Source organism: Sorex araneus, chromosome 1 (genome assembly GCF_027595985.1).
Source record: "Sorex araneus isolate mSorAra2 chromosome 1, mSorAra2.pri, whole genome shotgun sequence".
Taxonomy (NCBI): Eukaryota; Metazoa; Chordata; class Mammalia; order Eulipotyphla; family Soricidae; genus Sorex; species Sorex araneus.
In genome coordinates this window covers 441857530-441882391 of record NC_073302.1, presented here as the reverse complement: position 1 = coordinate 441882391, position 24862 = coordinate 441857530, and the positions used below count along the sequence as shown (strand labels likewise).

Sequence of the window (24862 nt, the reverse complement as noted above, 5' to 3'; positions counted from 1 at the left end):
AGTGGTACTTAGGGACTCAAAGGCGGAGGTTGGGGGGAGGGGGAGGGGGAAGGGGTGGGAAGCTCTTCACTCACCTCAAACTGTGTCGGGACATACCGGTCAGGTGGCCTCGGAGCAGGACGTCATCACTTATGGAAAGCCTCGAGTTCATATGCCTCAAACAGCCCTAACTACTTTGAGGAGTGCTAAGTTGTAGGCAAGGAATTTTTTTTTTCAATTTGTTTTTGGGAAGGGCTGGAGGGATAGCACAGCGGGTAGGGCGTTTGCCTTGCACACTGCCCACCCAGGTTTCATTTCTCCATCCCTCTCGAGAGTTCGGCAAGCTACCGAGAGTATCCCACCCGCTCGGCAGAGCCTGGCTACCTGTGGCATATTCGATATGCCAAAAACAGTAACAAGTCTCATAATAGAGACATTACTGGTACTCGCTCAAGCAAATGGATGAACAACAGGATGACAGTGTTACAAAGCTAAAGTGTTTTGGGGAGCAGGCCATACCCAGCAGTGCTCAGGGGTTGCTCCTTGCTCTGCACTAAGGGATCATACCTGGTGGTGCTCAGGACCATATGGGGTGCCAGGGATCGAACCCGGGTCAGCCGCGTGCAAGGGAAGTGCTGGTTGCACGACGGTCTGGCCCTGGAATTGCTTTTGAATTTAATTGAAAGACCCTGGTCAGAGAGCGCGGGGCACAGCAGTACCTTGGAGAACTCAGTTGGTCCATGCCTTGGCTCTCTTGTGGGCGTTTGAAGTGAAGATATCGACCATTCAATCTTTATTTCCCAGTGGGTACGAAATTCACTCTTAGTCTTGGCTGTGTTCTTCAGATACTCATTCACTCAGCAAGAACATACAAGGCCTGCAGGTCTGAAAGAGAACGTGAAAGAGAGCCAGGTGTCTGCTGAGCTTAAGCCACACTGAGCACCGAGTACACTAGAGTAGTCATAAGAGCATTTGTGTTTCGTGTGAGCGACTAAGAGGGCTTCCTCGGGACCCCCTGTTGTTAATGGAGTTTCTCCCTTGCAGACTCTTTCCCCAGACTGAGACGAGCACTAGGCAGTCATAAAACAGTCCCCTTCTCTCCCGTTTCATCAGGTGCTTTTCTAAGAAAGAACTGAGGCTTTAAATGTGCCTGGACAGGAAGCCAGTCTCACTAGCCCTGAGTCCTTGAGTGTGTCCTGGTGGCTTTGGAACACAGAGTGTCTGTCCCTGCAGCATAGCTGGGGTGAAGTAGAGCCTTCCGCCTTCCCCACGCACCCCCTGCTTCACCCAGTGCCTGTCACTTCTACCCAGGTCTCTTTTTTAGTGCACATAGAAATTGTCAGAATTTCCATAGTACAAAGATGAGCACAGTCGCACGACTCCCTTTGCTGGGTCGGGGGAGGTGGTTCCAAGGGGCTGGAGAACAGGCGTTGCAGACAGGAGCCCCAGGTTTGATCCTCTGCACGACGTCATCCCCAGAGTATTACCAGAACTGACCCACAAACAAAACCCAAGAAGCATATCTGTTTCAAACTAGAAAAGTTTGAAACTTCCCACTCTCACCACCTGAGGCCGAAGAGAAGGGACTCTGTCATCACTGCAGAGTGGATCTGCCACACCCAGCGGGTCTCAGAGGCGTCTGGGAGAATGCTCATCAGTGAAACCCACAGGACCATAGAACCAGTGCTCACATTTCCCAGATGATACTGTTATCCTAGGAAGAATTAGGGAGATTGACTAACCCTGGGAAGCTCCTTGCGGGGGGGTTGGGGGGAACGAAGAAGAAAAAACAGTATAGAGGACACTCTTAAACTCATAATTAAGCTCCTGTGTGACCCAGTAATTTCACTTTTGGGTGTCTCTCTCCAGAACAGAAAACCACTCATTCAAAAGAAGCTTTATTTGGGCCGGAGCAATAGCACAGCAGTTAGGGCATTTGCCTTGCATGCGGCCAACCCAGGTTCAATTCCCGGCATCCCATATGGCCCCCCACGAACCGCCAGGAGTGATTCTTGAGTGTAGAGCCAGGAGCAACCCCTGAGCATCGCTGGGTGTCACCCAAAAAGAAAAAAAAAAAGAGAGAACCTTTATTTATTGCAGCACTTAGTACAATAGCTGGGATCTGGACTGAGCCTGGATGTCCAACAACAGATAAGTGGATCATGAAGATATGTCTGTACATATGGAATACTGCACAGCTATAAGGAATGATGAAACCATGCCATACGCTGCCACATGGAAGGAACTGGGAGATAACATGTTAAATGAAGTACACCAGAATAAGGGTAAACGGAGGATGATATCACTTGTATGTGGTACTTAGAATAACTAGATGAGGAAAGGCAGTGTTTCCATGAGGATGCCCACTTCAATGTTGGCCCCGAGGGAGGAGAAGGAAAGAACAAGTGGAGGGGAGAAGGAGAAGAGACAAATGAGAAGCACCCGGGGCCAGCTCGGGGGACTAAGGCACAGAGGTGGTGTAAGCAATGGTAGAGCCAGATAGTCAAAGCTAAGTCAGCAACGCTGAGATCAAGAGGCCCAATCTCTAAGGGCAAACAGAGAAAGGTTCCTGTCAGTTGCTAACATAGGAAAGATATTCTCAAGCTATTTCCACCCATGTACACTTTGGTTCAATTTTAAAGTTTCATGACTTTTTTTTTCTTTTTGGGTCACACCCGGCGATGCACAGGGGTCACTCCTGGCTCTGCACTCAGGAATCACCCCTGGCGGTGCTCAAGGGACCATATGGGATGCTGGGATTCGAACCCGGGTCGGCCGCGTGCAAGGCAAACGCCCTACCCGCAGTGCTATCGCTCCAGCCCCAGTTTCACGACTTTTACCAAACAGATTAGTTTTAAGTGTGTCTGTGTCATACCAGATGAATCTGACTTCTTTGTCTGCAGCTGATATGCTAGGCTTGTACAATCTATAAGACTTAATTTTGACCCTAAACCTCTCATTCTTCATACCTCCCTTCAAATAGGTTAAAGTCATGTTTTCCGACACTAAAAATCTTAAAAAGTTGTCACCATCTCTTAGGGAGTATAATTGGTAAAAGCTATTTTGAAAACACTAGTTTTCATTTGGATGGTCACAGATAATCTCATCGTTACCAATAAATTTATTTCTCTAATGATGTGTAATGATGTTTAATTCCCTGGAACTACAAATACCCTACATCATAAGACTTTCTTTTAGGCCATGATATAATTTGCCATCTTAAAAGAGAAAGTAGATTTACTAAACGTATGTCACTTTTCTTACATAGTCTGTTTCCTATATATATAACCAAACATTTTTCACTAAAAGCCAAATATTACACACATTCTACCACTAAACCTTTTGGATTATTTTCTTTTTTTTTTGCTTATCTAAACTGCGAGTGGACAATAAGAGAACAACTCATTTAATTGTATTTTTTTAAGAAAACATAGGACAAAGTGTTCTAATCAAGCACTTCCTGTCTGTGTCCTGTGCTCATTATCTTACTCAAAGAAAAGGGGCATTTTTGCTTGGGGTTTGAAGCCTCTCGCATTCATCTGCAAAAGCATCTTCCTTTGTTTTGTGCTTTGTCTTCGCTTTGGAAACTTTGAAGTTACTAATTGCATTTCCAAACAGTTCAACTCTTCAGCCAAATCTAAAGAGAGTTCTAAAGAATCTAGCTAGGTACTAAATCCCGTCGTCTGACTGTTAGTGAGAAAACATGCTACGTCAGATGCCAGGCAACTTACCAGGTGCCCATATCCCCGGGTCAGTCAAGGATCTGAAATTGGTTTCTCAGTCTTGACATGAAATGCTTTATTAGCCCAGTGGTTCTTACATCACTTGCCCTCAAGTCTTACAGACCTAGCAGGTACCCTAAGACAACTTTGGTTGGGGCATAGGAAGAAGCCAAGTAGATGGAATTGTGAGCATAACACAATAGTGGTTAAAGTAGGGGCAGCTACATTTTCATCTGAATCAAATCACTGAACTAGATAATAAATAAATGAGGCCCCTCCCAGCCTTCAGGCTAGGAATTTCATGATAAAAGATGATAGACCTGATTGGATGCAAAAGACATTTGAATATTTAATGCACAGTTCAGATTTTACATACTGCCAGTCCACAGTAATATAGTAAATGCTAAATAAAAAGTCATAAATTTGAGGCTTGGATCATATAATATGCAAATTTATATGCAAAGAGTGAATGGAAAGGAAGTTAATCAAGAGAAGTGAGTTTCAGGCTATCCATAGGGAAGGATCTATGGAATGAGTGTTCAAAACTGAATTATTATAGCTAGAATAAGTGAAAATATATTAATTGTGAAATAAAGTGGCCTGTTTTTAAGAATGGCTAATATTTTCCTACTCATTAGAATATTCATATAGTAATATGCCAGCTATTCCTGATATGAAATATTTTCATTGTATATCAGTAAGGGGAAATTAAAAATGAAAATAGGTCAGGATGAAATATACTAGAAGCCAGCATTATATATTTATAGGTTTATGGACAAAGTCTAAGACATTGCTTTATTACCTTTGGTGTAACACATCATTTCTTTTAATACTAAAACAGTTACTTAAATCAGACACTTAATGAAATTTTACCTTAAAGAATGGCCACAGAATTGAATGAGTTCTGCTGGACCTGTATATAATTTCTGTAAAAAATTTCTCACAAGGCACCAGAAGGCCAATATGGCCAATGGGATTTCTTTATATATATATATATATATATATATTTCTTTATATATATTTTTTATTAAATCACCTGGAAATACATAGTTACAAAGTTGTCCATGATTGGGTTTCAGTCACACAATGTTCCAGCACCCACCCCTTCACCAGGGTACATTTCCCACCACCGTTGTCCCCAGTTTCCCTCCCTCCACTCCCAACCCACAGTCCCCCTCTATGGCAGATGCATAGTGGTCCCTTCTCTATCCGAACTAACTGTTGGCATTTCACTTCCAATAGTCACTCAGGAATTCAGGCCAGGAGCTCTCGGAAGGATCGTTTATATTTTGAGGGTGGGAGGCTACTCCCAGCAGTACTCAGGGCTTACTCCTGGCTCTGCACTCAATGATCACTCCTGGTGGGGCTCGGGGGATCACATGGGGTACAAGGAATCAAACCCGGGTTGACCACATGCAGAGAAGCCCCCTGCCCGCTGCACTATCACTCCGGAAGAGTATCTCATTAAAGGACCCCGCTGTAGGATGAGGATGGGAGGCATGGTGTTTTGTAGCTAGTAAGTGGGGTGGAGTCTCCCGTGGGACACGAGGTACAAGCAGAGAGGATCTCGGGAACCCAGGCAAGGGAAGGCTTCTTCTAAAGCTAGAACTGCACCTTTCATCTGGAAGGGAGAGCCTCCAAGGAGCACTGGAGTGGCTTGAGTCTATCAGCTTTGAATTAGGATCTCAGCCGTTGTGGTATATATACACAACGGAATACTATGCAGATGTAAGGAATGGTGAATCATGCGATATGCTGCAAGCTGGTTGGAACAGGAAGATACCTGTTGGGTGGAAGAAGTAAGCCAAGTGCAGGATGGTCTCCCTTTCCTGTGGTGTATAGAATATCGGGTGAGGGGATGTCGTAAAGTGAGGATGCCTAGATCACCCTTGACCCATGTTTAAAGAGGAGAAAGAGAGGGGAAGAGAATAGGAAGTAATGGATGAACAGGATCATCAGGACTTCAGTTATCCTGTGATATGGGAGAGTGGTAAAGCCATGATCCAAAACACAGACACAACAACACTGAAAACACGAGATCTAAGCTGCGACCACGGGAATTTTGTAATGTGCCTGTCACCATGACAGGCAGGGATGAGACAGGGGGTGGGACAGCAGGAAATATAGGAACACTGATGGAGGTGAGTTGACAGTAGTGGTGGAACTGGTGTTGAAAATATATGCCTAAAACTCAGCTGTCAACAATTTTGTAAATAATATCACTTTAATTAAAAAAAATTTTAATGAGTCGCAGCGGGATTCATGTGACCCGTCTTTCCAAACTTCAGAGCTTGTGTGAGCAGAAGCCTCTGATTAATCTGCCAGGGTTTCTCTGGACATCTAAACTTCCCTCGAGATGAATCAGTGCAAACAGTGGTGTCTCCATTCTCTCAAGGAGGCCATAGCGTTGGTTTTCATTATGGTTTCTCTGGGAGGATGCATGTTTTCATGGGGAGGGTGTGTGTAAATTTATGGAACAATGGAGATATGTTTGAACGCACCCTTAAATGCCCGAGAGAGGTAGCACATCAGCCAAGATACTTTTCTGGCACTTGGCTGTCGCTAACCCAATCCCCAGCACCATATATGGTCCGCAAGGCACTGCCAGAAGTGATTGCTCAGCACAGAGCTAAGAGTAAGCTCTGAGCACCAAAGACAAAAAAAAAAAAATTTAAGTAACCTTAAAAATGGACTGGAGCTATAGCACAGTGGGTGGGGTGTTTGCCTTGTATGAGGCCAACCTAGGTTCAATTCCTCCGTCCCTCTCGGAGAGCCCAGCAAGCTACTGAGAGTATCACGCCCGTAAGGCAGAGCCTGGCAAGCTACCTGTAGCATATTCGATATGCCAAAACCAGTAACAACAAGTCTCACAATGGAGACGTTACTGGTGCCCGCTCGAGCAAATCAGTGCTACAGTGCTACTAACCTTAAAATAAAAGCAGCCTTGGAAACCTGAAAAATGGTACAGCAGGTAGGGTGTTTGCCTTAAACGCGGCCAACTGGGCCTTGATCCCCGGCATCCGATATGGTTCTCTGAGCCTGCCAGGAATGAACCCTGAATGCCAAGCCAGTAGTTAAGCCCTGACTGCTATTAAATTTGCCCCTCTCCCCAGCCAAAAAAAGAAAAATGGTGAAAAATAAAAGCCCCCTCATTGTAACCTCTGAGTAGTTTACTCTTCTCAAGAAGGATCCCTTCTTCACATGCTCTATATGCAAATCCAGACTGTCCTGGTCATTTTTAAAATGTTACTGTTAAAATGTATATTAGGAGAAAATTTAGAGACTCATAAATGTTTTTCCTGTTGCGTTCAGTGCCTGTGGATTAAAATGTGGATTTTCCTCTCATAGATTTAAATGAAACTATTTTTCTACATTGCTGCAGTTTTCCTCTCGGGGGAGGGCGTTGGGAGGCCACACCCAGTGGTCCTCAGGGGCTACTCCTGACTGTGGTTCAAAACAATCCCGGTGGATACTCACAGGACATTGTGTGGGTACTTTGTCTTGATCTTCTCTGGTGTCACAAGCCAACCTGTGGCCTTATTCTTCATGGTTTCCACACTTCCGTCTCTTGCTCCCGCTGACAGCTCGATCCAGACCCTTCCCATTGCAGGATATAGCCGGTTGGAACCTGCCTGGCCAAAGATCTAATTAGATGCTTTCATCACTGAATCCATATCCTCCTGTTACGGATAACACTATATGCCTGAAATATAAGTAGGCCAGTCTAGTGACTGGTAAATAGACCGATTTCATCAAATTGTATTCAAATAAATAATCTTCCGAACGCTATTGGGGATGGAAGTAACCCTCTTCATACAGCCCCCCATATTTCATTTTTATAATCATCTGCAGCCTAAGGAAGCCATAGATCATGTGACAGTCTTTCATCATTCCCTTTCCAACCAGGACGTCATGCCTTTCCTTGAGCTTATCTGTTTTGTTTTGATTTTGTTTTGTTTTTTTTTTCATTTGGCTGCTCGGGTTATCTGACCATACTGGTAAATTGTCAAAGAGCGAGGATTATGTCTTCTTAACGTACTGAGTTTTGATGTCACCTGCAGGGTTGAGATTGATGAGAAGTTATTATGTGGTGTGGTCTCACATTTCTTTTCTTTTCTTCTCTGTATCTTTTTCCGAGTGCGATGTGTCTGTAATCACCTCTGTTGACACTTGAGGAATAGAAGCAAATGCCACTTTAAAGCTTCCTGGTTGCAGATGGAATGATAATAATATGACAAATTGCCAGTATTTTGATGCAGAAGCCAAAAGTCTCCAGAGGCCTTAACTCCTTCAGCTGCACCACCGTGGGAGAGTAATGATGGGCAGAGATCACTGGCCCTTTGCACATGACTTGTTGAGCTCACCCTGGGCCATGAGCAAAATTCATAGACTCTTTGGTAGAAAGTTCCAAGTCTGTTTTCAGGGAGACACCAACCAGGCCAAGAACACAAAATTCCTGTCCAGAGTCCTACAGCTGATTGGCCACCAATAGGGATGAGAACCTGGATGGACCCTGCAGATTTCTCTTTTGTTGTTGTTTTGTTTTGGGGCCACACCCAGCAATGCTCAGGTGTCCCCCTGGCCCTGGCAGTGCTCAGGAGACCTCATGGGATGCCATGGACATTTTTCTCATATATAGCCAATCACTTGTCACTTGTCATCCCATTGATCTTCGATTTGAGTGGGCACCAGTAATGTTTCCATTCATCCCTGTCGTGTGCTAGTGTAGCCCAATGGTATCTGCTCGCTCCAGGAACACAGAGAGCCTCAAAGCGTTCGTTCAGGGTTTTGACGAAGAAGTCTGACCATCTCGGAGGTGGGTGGCCACGCGGTCTTTTGACGTCCCATGGGATACAGTCGGTAACAGCTCTTGTCCATAACAAGTGACAAGTGATACAGCCAGTATCTGCACACTTGTGTGAAGGTGTGTGATGGAGTTTGCGGGGGAGGGGATTTCCTGGGGGAAGACTGCAGGGCCTTCCTGGAAAGGAAACAGAATCAGTCGGCTCAGAGCGGCCCTGGGCCCCAACACCCCCCCCCCACACACACACACACACCTCACCCCCAACCCCACGCAGTTAAATACAGTACAGTCTATTCGCACTGATCACTTATTTCAGCACTAATCACTAATGCAAATTGGCCACACTTTATGGATTCCCACTGTCCTTTTGATTTTGTAAACCCAGTCAGCTTTTTCCGTTTCCCGAAGCAGCTTTGACTGGCTCTTTAACTGCACCTTTGGAGCCTGTGAGGAGAACATGTTAATGAGATAACGCACCAGGGAATTCTTTGTAAGAAAATAACATTTTTGTTGTTTATTTTTGAAAAGCCTGGGCATTTTGGAAGTGCTAATCTGGGGAGACGTTTCCTAACTAGCACCATTAGCTTTGGTCTCTGATTCCCCCGCGTGGCAGCCACACTTGCCCGGTATGTTTGGTTGGTGTGTGTGTGTGTGTGTGTGTGTATGTGTGTCTATGTGTGTCTGTGTGGTGTGTGTTCATGTGTGTCTCTGTGGTGTGTTTGTGTGTTAGTATGTGTGCCTGTGTATCTGTGTGATGTGTGTTCATGTGTGTCTCTGTGGTATGTTTGTGTGTGTTAGTGCGTGTGTCTCTGTGGTGTGTTTGTGTGTGTTAGTGTGTGTGTCTCTGTGGTGTGTTTGTGTGTGTTAGTGTGTGTGTCTCTGTGGTGTGTTTGTGTGTGTTAGTGTGTGTGTCTCTGTGGTGTGTCTGTGTGGTGTGTTTGTGTGCCTGTGTGTCTGTGTGGTATGTGGTCGTATGTGTTGCTGTGTATGTCTGTGTTAGTGTGTGTGCACCTGTGTGTCTGTGTGTTCATGTGTGTGTGTGTTAGTGTGTATGCCTGTGGGTCAGTGTGGTGTGTGTTCTTGTGTGTGTGTGTGTGTGTGTGTGTGTGTGTTGGGGGTGTGGGAAAGATCGTAGATGGAGTCCTAACCCGGCAGAGTGGACATGGATGAATAATCGAGCAGCAGAAGTGTTCTGTGACTCCCGGCCCTCCCCAAGGGCGAGGGGAACGCGGGGCTCTGGGACAGATGAAGATAAATGTGGCCAGCTTTCAAGCAGGATTGCAATCGCCTTTCCTCAGACAAGTCCATTCAGGAAAGGGCGAGTTGTCAAGACCAGAGGAGACGAGTTTTCACCTTGGGAGGAGCCTCTTTCGGGTGAGGCCTGGGGGAGACAGCATCCTGGAGAAGGCGCCTGTGTGGGCTTCTTGCCTGAGGCACGCATGGCAATGACGAGGTGGAAGCTTATCATTCTCCCTGCTTGGAGGAGTTCTGGTGGATAATCCAGGTTAATGCTCGGGTGCCCCTGCGTCGCTGGACCTCTCGGAGGTTGTCCTTGGGGAGCACCAGTAAACTGACGAGGGAGGACTTCCTTTCCAGCAGCCACGCCGAGTGCTCAGCAGTTGACTGGTGTTCCCAAGAAACTGCAGTGTCAATATCACAAGCTAGGGGGCGTCTTCCTAAGGTTGGCGCCATTCTCTTCCATTTGGATTTGTTTTCATACAAGGTCTGAGCCCTTTTCCCTTGGGACTGTGGGGAGAGGCACGGGGGATGCGTTTAAGCCACTTCCAGCAGTGGTCAGTGGCTTCCTCCTGGCTTTACACTCAGGGGGTTGTAGGTCATACACAGTGCCAGGGGATCAAACCGGGGTTGGCACCATGCAGGGCAATCCCTGAACTATCTCTCGGGCTCCCCTAGTCCCTTCTCCCCTCACACACGTACACACATTTTAATCATGCATTTTCCTATTGAAAAATCTCCCTCCACCTAGGAGTTGGGTCGTACAGCAAAACCTGGTAACATTCTTCTGCATTTCTTCCTTGGTGAGATCTGAGCCGTACTTTGTGTGACATGGTGACTTCAGATCAGCCAGGCGTCTGCAGAGAGATGCTGATGTACAGCGAGGAGTGTTTCCACAGATGACGTCCAGTACCTCTGACGTCCACCTGGAGCAGAACCCCATAGTCCGGGATGCACAGCCTAGGCTTGTGCATAACAGCTTCCCTCAACACTGTGTCTTTGGCACACACCGGACCCATCTGCATCTTCAAGCCTTTCACCGTCTCACTGCCTCTTCCGCTTTCTGCATTCCGTAGGGATACTGACCTTTCTGCAGTTCAGGGAACGCAGCTGAGCATCAGTTGCCTTTTGGGGTCTCTGCAAAGAGCTGCCCTGACCTCCCTTAGTGGCGAGTTTCCATCCATCTCTATTTTCAATCTCGGAGCTTGAGGATTTCACCTCTGGGAGCTTCCATTCACTCCTGTAAACTGCAGGTGACAGTGAGCGGTGCCAACAAGCCTTGGGTGCGTGGCGAGTGCCCACATCGCGTCTTTACTGGGCGAGGCTGACCAGCTCCTGCATCATTTGTTTGCAGAGACTCTCCCGGAAAAAAGGGGCTTGTGTGCCCCCTTCCCTCCGACTCTCACAGTTTTTACCAGTTCTACAAATGGGTTGCATGGCCCGTCGCCCTCCACCTCACCCGGGGCAGGGGGGGCTCTATCCCAAGACTCCCAGATGCCGCCGGAAATGCAAACCCAGTGTCTGTCACACTTCAGAAATCCAGTGGTTCTGTCCACACGGAAGTCAGTGGGCCCCCGTGGGTGGCATGTGTGAGGCAGGAAGGAGAGAGTCACCTCCTGGTCCACCTCTGCCCACCCACGGCTGGCGAAGGAGGCTCTTTGCCGGAAAGTCAGGCCAGTCCTAGGCCTTAGAATCTTTGTCCTTCCCACAGAAACGGATTTCAGCAGTCGACAAGCAGCGAAGTGAGAAACAGGTTCTATTTGGAGGGTTTTGAGGAAGGGGTGGAGGAAGAGAAAGAGAGTGAGAAACGCATCTGAGAGAAAGAACATGGGCTTCTCCAAAGACGGAGAGAGCCCCAGTACACATGGCAAGACTTGGGATGCGGCGACTCATGTGCTCGGGCACCACATGTGCTCGGCCACATAGGCGCAAGCAGCATGTGGGCTCGGGCAGCGTATGCATGCCCTTCCTTTGTTCAAGGTGGCTTTCATAGGGTTTTTCCAACCTGTCCCACCTGGAGCTTGTCCCTCGGTAAGAGTCCTTGGCTAGGGCGGTTGCCAAGGGGGTAGGGTTGGGAGTGGCACAGGGTCCTCTTTGGAACTCCTTTCCTTGACCTTTATTCCTACTGCTCTCGTGGGGGTCCAGCCTTCTCTGGGTCTGTTGGTGCCAGGGGAAGCCTTACCTGCCCTTAGCTCCTGTGTCTGCAAGGTGGGCTTTTTTTTTTTTTTGCAGCCTTAGGCTATTGGTTGTCTTGCTTCCCAGGAATTCCACTGCCCTGGGCCCTTTCCTTCCTCAAAACCACCACTGCAGTAAAGCTAATATTGCAAAAAGACAAATACCAAATTGTTTCGGTTTCGTCATACTTATAAGATTGATGACTGCACTGTAGTGCATCTGTTACGTGTGCGGTAGCATTTGTCTCTAAACAGTTCACAGACTCCAGATAGACATGCAGAGACGCAACACAAGCGCCTGCTGTTGGAAAGATGGTGCAAATAGATTTGCTTGACCTGAGATTGTGGCCCCACAGACCTTCAAGCAGGTTTGTTTGGTGGTGGTTTGTGTTTTGTTTTTTTCCAGGAAAAAAAATGGAGGCTGGAGTGATAGCACAGCGGGTAGGGCGTTTGCCTTGCATGAAGCCGACCCAGGTTTGATTCCCAGCAATCCCATCTGGTCCCCTGAGCACCACCAGGGGTAATTCCTAAGTGCAGAGCCAGGAGTGACCCCTGTGCATCGCCGGGTGTGACCCAAAGAGCAAATAAATAAATGAATAAATAAATAAAAAGGAATATATGCAAAGTACAGTAAAACATAGCAAATTATAATCAGTTCACGGCCAACTGAGAGATTATGCTGCGATCAGCTTGTCCAGTTAGTTTTTGTCTGATACTTAGAATCATTTCAGATGCTGCTGGCGTACGTGGATGCAATGCTGCCCGTCCCGGGTGTTGATTATGAGGACTGTCTGCAGGCACGTGGGATACAAAGATGAGTGTTCCTGCCTTCAAGGCCTTCAGGTTTTAGTCAAAGGAAAAAGGCGTCGGTACAGCCGGTGCCCCCGGGATAGGACCGATGCCAGGCGAATCACGACAGCGTGGGGATGCTGATGGGTTATGGTTTGAAGAGGGATGCAAATGCTTTGGCTGATGGGTGGTGATGGTCTTAAAGACATCCCCCTAGGCCAGCCCTGGGCCATATTTTACCAGATTCTGTGGCTCAACTGTGGTAATTTTATAAATATAAGTAAAATTAAAGTAAAATGACTAGTAGTTTTACTACTACTGTAGTAATTTTACTTATTTTTATAAAATCAGATCCCCTACCACAAGCCAAAAACTGACAAAGCCAAGGCAAGCCCAGGGCCAAGGAGCAGAGTGACAGGACTGGGGGAATTCAGTAGAGCTTCCGAAACCGACTCCGCCATGCAGAAGAAATAGTGAAATACAAGACGGAAATAACCCAGGCAGGGGAGCAAAACCACATGTCTAGATGTGAAAGAGAGAAGAAATCCTACAGAGGCCGGAGTGATAGTACAGCGAGTAGGGGCGTTTGCACGTAGCCGACTCGGGTTCTATTCCTGGCACCCCATATGTTCCCCAAGGGATCCTTAAGCAGAGAGCCAGAAGTAAGCCCTGGGGGCGGGAGGGGGGGAGAGGGAAGTACGCCCTGAGTACCACTGGGTGTAGGAAAAAAAAAAAGAAAAAAATTTTACAGAATTTATGGTAATAACACCAAGAAAAACAGTATCCCTTGCCAGAATTACCATATACCAAAACCAGGTAAAGATATTGCAGGTAGAAAAAAAAAATCCAGGCCAATATCTCTGATGAACACAGACACCAAATAAATAAATCATTCACACACCAAAAAAAAAAAAAATTCTGGCAGACAGAAGTCAGCAGCACATATAAAAAAAAAAAATCATGCGCCACAATCAATTAGATTTTGTTCAGGGAATGCAGAGATGATTCCACCTATGCAAGTCAATGAATGTGACGGCAGCACATTAAGAATGAATGATAGAATCACGTGATCAGCTCCAAAGAAGCAGATAATGGCAGTGGAGTGAATGCCACGTCCATTCCTGATAGACGCTCTCTGTCTGTCACTTAGAGGAGGAGGAGGAGGAGGAGGGACGTATTTCACACAGTCCCTCCTCGCCTCCTTCCTCCAGCCCATGTCATGTTTAATGCTGAGAGGCCAAAAGCTTTCCCAAGGTGCCTCAGCTGTGACTCCTTCCCTGACCACAGGGTCTGGACTGGTCCGTTTAACTTCCATAGGTGTCGCTGTTGATGAGAAACGTTCTCTCCCCAAAGCCTTGGGTGACTGAGAGCCGACAGCCGCTCACGGGGCATGCGGGTGGGGAGAACTTTCATGAGCTTCACTCAGCTTGCCTTCCTGCCTTCCTCCCTGTGCCTCTCCAGGTGTTGACAGCTCTGGGCCAGAGGCGTGTTAGGTAAACCAGGTGAACCGGTGACACGGATGGCCTTATTCTGTATTCGCATTGTGGCACTGTCGTCCCCTTGTTCATCGATTTGCTCCAGCGGGCACCAGTAACGTCTCCATTGTGAGACTTGTTACTGTTTTTGGCATATCGAATACGCCACGGGTAGCTTGCCAGGCTCTGCCATGTGGGCGGGATACTCTCGGTAGCTTGCCGGGCTCTCCAAGAGGGACAGAGGAACCGGGTCAGCCGCGTGCAAGGCAAATGTCCCACCTGCTATGCTATCACTCCAGTCCTTATTCTGTAATACCCCTTCCAAATTTTTTTAATTGCCTTCGCAGGATTTCCTGAGAAAGACTCCGGGCTCCCTCTAGTGGGGCTGGAGCCTCCTGATGGAATTATTTCCCCCAAAGAGTGCAACTCCACGGATTTGTTGTGAGGGGGAAAAGGGGACTCTTGTAACTCTGCCATTGCAGACTGCTCTGGGTGTTTTACTCATGGAAGTTCAGGAAAGAAGGAAGTCACAGGCCCTGGAAGGGCTTGCCAGGAAAAGGTCCCTACATGAGAGTTAAGTTGGTGGCATGAATTGTTCTCGCCAAAACCAAGGGGAACGAAGGTTACAGGTCTGTCCTGGGCTATAACCTTCCATCAGCCGGCTCTGTCATTTCTAAATAGGTAATTGCTGATTCCATTACTTCCCTCTTAAGCCTTTGCTTTGATAATTAAGGAGTTTGAAGGATCATCTCGTCTTGTTTTCTCATTTTTACTGTGGAGCTCAGGTGGTTTGCTCAAGATTACACATTTGTGAGTCTGCGTCGACCTTCATGTATCTATTAATTTTTCTGAAAGTCAGCCTTAATTCGCTGGCTTTTCTTCATGAAGAAAAAAAAAGGATCAAAAGCCATTGCTTTCTTTAAGAATTACTGCCTTTCTGTTTCATACTTGAAGCTTAAAGTGCATCTCTATAAAGTTTAATAACAGGTAAAAAAAAAAAAAGACGTTAATTCTGAATCATTGAGAAAAATTAAAATTCACCCAGGCAAGGAAGCAAGCAGTACATTACAGGAATGGTTTGCAGCTTTACGGTTGGACAAAGGAAAATAAAAGAATTTTGCGACATTTAGTAATTAGAATGGTTTAGACACAAAATGTCAAATACCCACTCATTATGGGCACTTATAAATGCCTTTAGTTATAAATGTGTTTGTCTTACCTGTCACCCCTTTTATTTCTCTTCCATCAAAGCATATACTAAATCACTTTTATTTGGGGGCAGGGGTCACTGTCACTGTCATCTCGTTGCTCATCGATTTGTTTGAGCGGGCACCAGTAACATCTCTCACTGAGAGACTTATTGTTACTGTTTTTGGCATATCCAATACTGGGGCTGGAGCGATAGCACAGTGGTTGGGCATTTGCCTTTCACTCGGTCAACCTGGGTTCGATTCCTCTGCCCCTCTTGGAGAGCCCGGCAAGCTACTGAGAGTACCAAGCCCTCGCGGCAGAGCCTGGCAAGCTCCCCGTGCGTATTGGATATGCCAAAAACAGTAACAATAAGTCTCTCAGTGAGAGACGTTACTGGTGCCCGCTCGAACAAATCGATGAGCAACGGGATGACAGTGACAGTGACCCGCTGTAGTACAGATCCAACCCACCAATTGGGGGGAGGGGTACTGTTGCCCAAATCAATCTCCAAGAGGAGCAAGGTTATCACAAAACTGTTTTCTTTCTTACAGCAAACGACGTGCTTGGTTTTGGGACCCTGATCAGCACTTCGAATACCTATGACGGATCTGGCGTGGTGACCGTGGAAACAGACCGTCCGCTCCTCTGGACCATGGCCATCAAACACTGACCCGAGCCCGACGCCTTCTGCCTCTGCCAGAGACTGACCTCCTTTGCAAATGGCTTGTTGCTCCACAAAACAGTTCACCTTGGGGTTCCGAAAGCCCAGCCTCCCTGTGGGAGCCCCGTAGTTTTCCGTTTACATTTAGATGATCCAGGGAACGCCTTCATTTTCCCAGTGGAGAGTGTGGGCTGGTGACCGCTGTTTGTTAAGGGAGGAGGTGTTACCTCCAGTTGGAAAATCTCAGGGCGGGGGTCTTTCTCCTGTGAAAGTCACTGCTGATTATCCTTCCACTGTTAATCATTCCACATTTCCTGCGGAATTGTTTTAACTCTGGGCCCAGAAAGCTCTGCTGAGATGCACCGCTGTCCTCCATCCAATGCTCCCACTGGTCCTTAAACGCTTGACACCACCAACGCCCGCTCCTGCGTGACTGTGAATATTTTCTTCTTGTCTCTGAGGTAGAAAAAAGAAGTCCACCTGGATTGGGGTGTTACAACTGCCACATTTCACCCAGACCTTGCCACTGCATTCACTGCGCTCTTTCCTCTTAAAAATAAGAACAGTTAAACTGATCATTACGTTGGGAAATAAGGTCGCCGAACATGCAAGAGAAGGAATGGGAGATGGGATGGGGGATGAGTGACCGCATCGGGCCTTAGGGGATCCCCGGGTAAAATCACGCTCCTCACCCGTGCACGCTAGGCAGAAAGTATGGTGCCAAGGACACCGAAATTTCCAAATTCATTTCAGCCCGACATACATCAGACCGAATCCACTTCTGACGGTTCACGGGTCATAAGCTAATGCAGGTGGTCAGAACACGAGCTTAACAATCTCGGGAGGGTCAGTGAGCTGAGGGCATTTCCAAGCCCAGGTCCCCGTCCCAGGACAGCCATTCACCTGAGTTCCTGAACCCCTTTCTTTGGGTGGGAGAACAGGAGGGACCGGGCTTAACAGGGTGCAGTGCTCTGCCCACGGGGCCATCTGGACACTTGGCTACTGACCCCGCGGGTTCAGCCACCTGGACACAGACAGTGTTGGCGTTGCTGTTCTCTTGAGATGCTCTTGGCTGTCCTACCCTTCTCTACCCAATTACCAGTCCAAGGTTGCCATACAGCCCACGAGGGAGAAGACCCTCCCCCGCGTGCTGCTCTCGCAGACGATGCCATGGAGCTCTGAGGAGAGGGACCAGCAGCTTTTTCCTTTCCCTCCTGGTGCTATCAGGTGCCGCGTCAGACTGTCGTGTGAATGGAAAAACCAAAGCGGGATCAGTGGGACCACGGGCAGTTGGGAACCACTGATCTATCGAAGCTCATTTGTTTATGCAAATACCTGTATCAGTCACGTGCCAAATAAAAATATTTAGTTAGCAATGTGCACGTCTATGTTTTTTGGGGTTTTTTTTGGAGGGGGGCGGGTGGTTTCATTTTTGTTTTTGTTTTTTAATTGAATTACCGCTTCGAGGCCACGCAACCCCTTATAGTCTAGCCCACTGATGTGCCTAAAGCAGCACACATGTGTTTGGTTTTAACATGCTTGCTTGTATTCTCTGATATACATTCTCCGTCCTTCTCGGAGAGCCCAGCAAGCTACCGAGAGTATCCCGACCACACAGAAGAGCCTGGCAAGCTCCCCGTGGCGTATTCAATATTCCAAATACAGCAACAATAGCAGGTCTCATTCCCTTGACCCTGAAAGAGCCTCCAGTCATTGGGAAAAATGAGTAAGGAGAGGCTTATGTCTCAGGACTGGGACGAATGGAGATGTTACTGGTGCCCGCTCAAGCAAATTGATGAATAATGGGATGGCAGTGACAGTGATGAATTGAATTACCATGAGATAGAGAATTACAAAGCCATTCGTGATTGGCTTTCAGTCGTGCAGTGTTCCCACACCCATCCCTCCACCAGTGCAATTTCCCAGCACCAGTGTGGTCAGTTTTTAAGGATATTATTTCTCATTTGTATTTCAGTATGGCCGATCTCTAAGAGTGATCGTTTCTGTACCTTCAACAACGACAACAACAAACAAAACGATTTTCCCCAAGGAGGGTGAAGTGAATGACCATAGTTATTTTGGAGATGAGTCAAATGTTATTATTGATACTTCCTGCAGTCTCCATGCAAGAGACTTTCCTGGTCGTATGTGCCAGGCGTTAAAACTCAGCCCTGTGTGCCTGCTTGCCTTGTAGATCTTAGAAGGAAAGGACAGGCGAGTTGCTTTCACGGGAATCTATATGATGAGGTAAAGAAAAGAAACAATAAAGATAGATTGCCTTGCATGTGGCCGACCCAGGTGCTATCCCTGGCACCATTTAGGGTCCCCAGATGTTGCCAAGAGTGATGCCTGAGTGCACGGCCAGGAGTCAGCCAGGAGTACCACCGGGTTTGACCCAGAACTCAAAGCCAAACAAACAAAAACACAATATAGGAACAGAAATCAAAGTCTAGAATAATAGTACAGTGCTTATGCTATAAGTAGGGCACTTGCCCTGCATACAGATGACCCAGCTTCCATCGCTGGCACACGTAGGGTCCCCCTTGACCCACCAGGAGTGATCCCTGAGTGCAGAGCCAGGAATAAGCCCTGAGCTTCACCAGCTGGGACCCCACCCCACCACCACCTTCGCCCCCCAAAAAAGAAGAGAAAATACGGGGCTGGAGCAATAGCACAGCGGGTAGGGCGTTTGCCTTGCACGCGGCCGACCCGGGTTCAAATCCCAGCATCCCATATGGTCCCCTGAGCACTGTCAGGGGTGATTCCTGAGTGCATGAGCCAGGAGTGACCCTTGAGCATTGCTGGGTGTGACCCAAAGAGAAAAAAATTTTTAAAAAAAAGAAGAGAAAATACTGTCCTAGTGGAAAAGTGAAGAAAGCAAGAGGAAGTGGCTGTGTGCTTCCAGAGGAGACGGCCAGAGAGTAGGTGCCAGCCCAGGGTCCCTGCAGCAGTGGAAGGTCCACTCAGTTCTAGGCCCTTCTCTGTGGCGGCTTCCATGCATCAAGTAGCCGCCTCCCCTTGCCAGCAGAGCCCATGTCAGGAAGCCCTCATGAGCTGGAACCAGCCCCCCAAACTCCCTTGAGACCTCTATGCCACTGGCCCAAGCTGTCCCCACACCAGGAGACCATAGAAAGAAAAAGGACATTCATGTCTGCCCCACTTAGAAGTCAAGGTTCAGCCACTCGCCAGCACTGGAAGTGAATTCACAGCCTAAAGGAGAAATATGCCCATTATTTTAAGGTTGAACTAGAAGACCAGAGAAATACTATGCGGGTAAGGCACTTGCCCTGCACGTGGCCAGCCTGGGTTCAGTCCCCGGCACCCCACCTGGTTCCCTGAGCAATGCTTAGGAATCCCTAAGCACAGAGCCAGGAGTAAGCCCTGAGCATCACCAGGTGTGGCTCAAAAATAAAAGCATTTGACTGTAAGCCCTCTTGACTCTGAATGTCTTCCCAGCGCTAACAAGTAAATCCTTAGAAAAGCACAGCTGGGGCTGGAGCAATAGCACAGCAGGCAGGGCATTTGTCTGGCATGTGGCCAACCTGGGTCCGATTCCAGCATTCCATATGGTTCCCTGAGTATTGCCGAGTGTGACCCAAAAAGAGAAAGAAAGAGAGAAAGAAAGAAAGAAAGAAAGAAAGAAAGAAAGAAAGAAAGAAAGAAAGAAAGAAAGAAAGAAAGAAAGAAAGAAAGAAGAAGAAAGGAAGGAAGGAAGGAAGGAAGGAAGGAAGGAAGGAAGGAAGGAAGGAAGGAAGGAAGGAAGGAAGGAAGGAAGGAAGGAAGGAAGAAAAGAAAGAAAGAGAGAAAGAAAAAGAAAAAGAGAAAGAAAGAAAGAAAGAAAGAAAGAAAGAAAGAAAGAAAGAAAGAAAGAAAGAAAGAAAGAAAGAAAGAAAGAAGGAAGGAAGGAAGGAAGGAAGGAAGGAAAGAAAAAGAGAGAGAGAGAAAGAAAAAGAAAAAGAAAGAAAGAAAGAAAGAAAGAAAGAAAGAAAGAAAGAAAGAAAGAAAGAAAGAAAGAAAGAAAGAAAGAAAGAAAGAAAGAAAGAAAGAAAAGAAAGAAGAAAGAGAGAAAAAGAAAGAAAAAGAAAGAAAGAAAGAAAGAAAGAAAGAAAGAAAGAAAGAAAGAAAGAGAAAGAAAGAAAGAAAGAAAGAAAGAAAGAAAGAAAGAAAGAAAGAAAGAAAGAAAGAAAGAAAGAAGGAAGGAAGGAAGGAAGGAAGAAAGAGGAGAAAAGAGAAAAGAGAAAGGGAGAGAAATAATAGCACAGTTCAAAGAAGCTTAATCTCTTGGGGGGAGGCACCCATGGAGGCCCTCCAGGGCACCCCCCACAGTACCGCAGGTGGTACCAGCGGCTTGCCTCTATTATCGGGTCTCTCTCCCAAGAACCGGTTGTCTTATTGGACTCATTTCCACGTCTCAACTGGTCTTCAACTACGTCACTGTGAGCACGATGGCGACACGAAGGAGGTGAGCCCGTCACCATGCTCACCTCCCTAGAACCGTCGCCTCCACATTCCCCCCCCCCTCCCGGCATGCTGCCCATCGCCCCGGAGAAGCCGGATACTGGGCCCCGGGGGAGAGGAGCTGTGCTGTGCTCCGCTGTCACTTCAGCGTCCCTATACGGGTCGTGCGTATGAGCATTTCCCAAACCCCGCCAGGGCGTGTTAGCAAAGCCGGGGCCGAGTGGGGGTCACAGCTCTGCTTGTCCTTGGGTGACAGGGAAATCTGAAAAGAGCTTCAGCGGCTGGAACCCCCTGGAGCCTCGTGTCACTCAGAGAGGTCAGCGGTCAACTACCCAACCACTAATCTATGATATAAAGTCACCGGTCCAAGCAATGGAGGAAGCACGGCACCCCGCATGCCAGGCCCTTGGGGTGATGGAGCTCTGGGTCTTAAGGTGTTGACGAACACGTGGTAATTTTCTGCTGGGTGAGAACAGGCCCATTTTCCTAGTCCAAAGACCCCCCTCCACCCCAGAACAAGGAGGAAGGCAGGGTGGCCTGACATCTCCTGGTGCTGCCGTATGTGTGAGGTGAGTTTGAAACAGGACTTGCCTCCTTGTTTAAGGCAAAGCTTAACTTGGATGATTAAAACACGGCAGTCCAAGGCTTGGATGCGCATCCCAAGAAATCACTCTCTCCCAAGATGCAGTGACCAGGAAGTGAGTGATCTGCATGGTGACATTCAGTGGACGTGGGCCTTGACCCTCTACGAGTGCATTTGTCTTGTGAACCAGTTCATGTAATGGTGCACACATGTACATGCACACACACACACACACACACACACACACACACACACACACTACTCCATATCCTAATAATTTTATTCTAAATTTTAAAACACTTAAACACCAAAAGTGGCTGATAAAATTCATTTTAAAGTGTTTTTTTCTTAGCTTTTGGGTCACACAGCGATGCACAGGAGTTATTCCTGACTCTGCACTCAGGGATCACTCCTGGCGAGGTTGGAGGGACCATTCGTTGTGCCAGGATTGAACCCCTCAATCCCTCTCAACTGCCTGCAAGGCCAGTGCCTTACCCTCTCTATTTTCTCTCCAGCCCCTAAAATGCATTTTTATGTGAGAATTTGTGTGTATATGAGTATGCGTGTATCTCAGTGCATGTGTGTGTGGGATTGCACAGGCCTGTGTGTACACAGAAGTGTTCTGTATGGAGATAACACTTCTTAAGTTTTTAGGACAGTAAGAGGCTATTTCACTTCACCATGTAATAGTACACTTATTCTAATATGTGTGTTCAAAGGGATTGCCTACTGAGAGCTAGCTGAAGGCAATACTATTTGGGAATATTAAAATCAATTTGACTCCATTAGGAATGAATGGGAGAGAGGGCCAGATTATTTAAGTTTTGTCTAGAGCCTTCAATTCAGTAAGAAAAAGCAAAAGCCAAAGGATTTCTTCTACCTGGGGGGAGAATAAAATCGAAGCCACAAAAATGTGAAGCAATTCACAAGGCATCAAAGGAGTCAGTGTGGAAAATTCATGGCACATCCAGTACGTCAGCCTTCCCCTGCCCACAATAGATTTTACTTATTAATCATAGGCTTTTTTCTCCTTTGATGAGCCCAGTCTAAGCCTCATCTCAAACACAACCCTCCAAGTAGCCATGGTCAACTACTTTCCACTGGTTTGGGGCTCCTGGAGGCTCAGAGGTAAGCCACGATCTTCCCACTGTACACCAGTGATGGATTCGACCTAAGGAAGAAGTCTCCTTCGGCACAGCTCCTGGCTACGTTAGCAGGTCAAAGGACTCATTCCCCACGCACTTACTTCTACCACAGAAGCAAAGGCCTTGTAGAAAGAAGTCTAATAACAACCAGGTGACTAGAAAAACATACGCAGACCCCTGAGATCTGCCACTGTGAAGAAAGGAGAAACTGGCGCCTGAAGGAAGAGCACAGCAGGTAAGTGCCTTGCATGCAGCTGACCTGGGTGCGATCCCTGACACCACTTTGGATTCCTGGACCCTGACAGGGGTGATTCCTGAGCACAGAGTTGGAATATGCCCTGAGCACCTCCAAGCATGGTCCAAAAACCAAAAGAAAAGAAAAAAGAAAGGAGAAAGGTCTCGAAACAGATCTGTAACTGGTCCCCAAGAACCACAAAATCTAAACACTAGAATACTGTTAGCGCAATGGTGGGGATGGTTCTTCAGCAGTAAGAGGGATTGATAAAAGTTAGATGGCAAGTGAGACCCTAAGCATTTTTTTTTTCAAAAATTCTTTTAAAACTGAAAGAGAGCCAGAGAGAGTATGGCGGGTAAGGCTATTGCCTGGTGCTTAACCAACCTGGCTTCATCCTAGCACTGCATGGTCCCCTGAGAACACACAGCACCTAGTCCCAAAGCCCCAAATCACAGTAAATATCACACTTCATTGGTCTTCGTATACGGTATTGCTTTCCTGTGTTCCAGATGGTTGTAACAGCAGACTCAGGGCTAGAGAGGTAGTGGCGTGGGGGAAGGCACTTGCCTTGTACATAGCTGACTCAGATTTGATTTCTGACACCTCAGCTGCTCCCTTGAGCACCACCAGGAGTGAGCCCTGAGCCAGAGCCAGGAGGAAGCCTTAAGCACAGCTGGGTTATGGCCCCAATAAAACCAAATGAAATGTTTAAGACCGAGCTATGTCTTTGAACAATAAGCATGGAAAACAATGAGCATGAATTCCTACAGGTCATGAGCAGAGATGCCGGTGCACGGGGCAGTTAATTCTGAGCTTGTTGCTTGACAGGATGAATCCAATATTGAATATAAATCCTTCAGGAGCATGAAATTTGCATTTCTTGTTATCTGCTCTGTCGTGTCTGCCTTTGGCTCTGCGGGTGTGCAAAACATCTCTGGACAGTGCCACTGTTGCCTAACTAACATCCCCTTTTGGACCAGGCCCCAGCAGTGCACTTCATGGGCTCCCCAGTCCCAAGAATGTAATTTCCATTCCTTCTGCGACCTCTAATCCTTCAAGACTTAAACTGCTAGTGTGAGGGCGAGACTGATGCCACGGCAAGCTGCAGCCAACATTAAGTCTCAACGAGGCCTCAGTTTCTAGTTCCCCAAAGCAGGACCTGCAATTTCTGGTCAACTCCCAGTTGAGTAATTTGCCTAGATAAGAAATTGGGCAGTTGGGCATGGCCGGTCATGAGGGGTCACTGTTCCCTGCTTAGAAACTGTTACTCACCATAGTCTAATTGCTGACCACTGTTGTAATAGAGCCAGTGCTAAAAATAGACCTGTCTATAAATTGCTTCTTAACTCTGAACCCTATATAAGCCACTTGTGATTTGGAGTCGGGGTCCTTGTCAAGACTCCACCGTGTTGGATGAGACTTGGACCCTAGCTCGAGCGAGCAGTGGCTTGAGCTAGTAATGAAGTTCCTTTGCTTCTGCATTATCTTGTGTGGACTTGGTCTCTCTGCAATTGGGGATCCGAAACTCAGGCACAACACGAGATGAGCATGAACATTTCCCCTTCACAGGCCCCTCTGCCCTGTGTGACTGTGTGGCTGTGTGGCTGTGTGACTGTGTGACTGTGTGTGTTCCGAGATTGGGCAGGCCGGTTTGTTTTCCTGGTCACTCCCATTTCAAAGGAAGAAATAACATACACAGAGCCCGGGGACTGGCAGCCAGCGTTCAAGACAAAATATCAACAGTGACAAATACAGGAAAAGCAAAAGGCCAAGGACTTTGAAAGGAGGCAAATAGTGATGGGGGTTTCGAAGCCTGGTATGACTCAAAGACTCCAGGTCAAAAGTGAGCAGAGAACGTGTTTGAGTGGCCTGACTGGGGAAAAGGGTGAAGAAAGAGGTCAGCAGCGTTTCGGTTGGAAATGAAATGTTGGAATTAGAATTAGAGTTTTTCTGCATCCAAGGTTCAAAGAGTGACCTTGGTTGCCACAAGTGGAGTAGACGAGAGTAGCCGAGAGTACTTGGGCCTGGGGACAAAGCTCAGTGGTAGAGAATGAGGTAGGGCATGAGCCCTGGGCTAATCCCTGATATCACATTTCATGGCACTCAAGTTGCCAGTGGTGGTTCCCGGTGCCACCCAGAAGCACTGCAACCAAATTAGTGACTCAACTCTTCATAGCCAGAGCATCAGCCACGGGAAGGACAGAGGTTGGATACTTATTCGCTAGTACTTAGTACTTAGAGTACTAAGGGCTAGAGTGATAGCACAGTGGTAGGGCGTTTGCCTTTCATGCGGCCGACCAGGGTTCGATTCCCCCACCCCTCTTGGAGAGCCCGGCAAGCTACCAAGAGTATCGCACCCACACGACAGAGCCTGGCAAGCTCCCCATGATGTATTGGATATGCCAAAAAC

General features: G+C 47.3%; 1 protein-coding gene across 4 annotated transcripts in view; it reads left to right on the top strand.

Moving 5' to 3' along the window:
- TPK1 (thiamin pyrophosphokinase 1) overlaps positions 1-17392 on the top strand; it is a 402680-nt gene extending 385288 nt beyond the window's left edge. For all 4 annotated transcript variants that reach the window (XM_055121622.1, XM_055121633.1, XM_055121628.1 and 1 more), the window contains one exon: positions 15922-17392. In XM_055121622.1, the coding sequence (XP_054977597.1) occupies positions 15922-16040 (119 nt within the window). In that variant the 3' untranslated portion in view covers positions 16041-17392. The remainder of the gene's footprint in view (positions 1-15921) is intronic.
- Positions 17393-24862: the final 7470 nt, after the last annotated feature.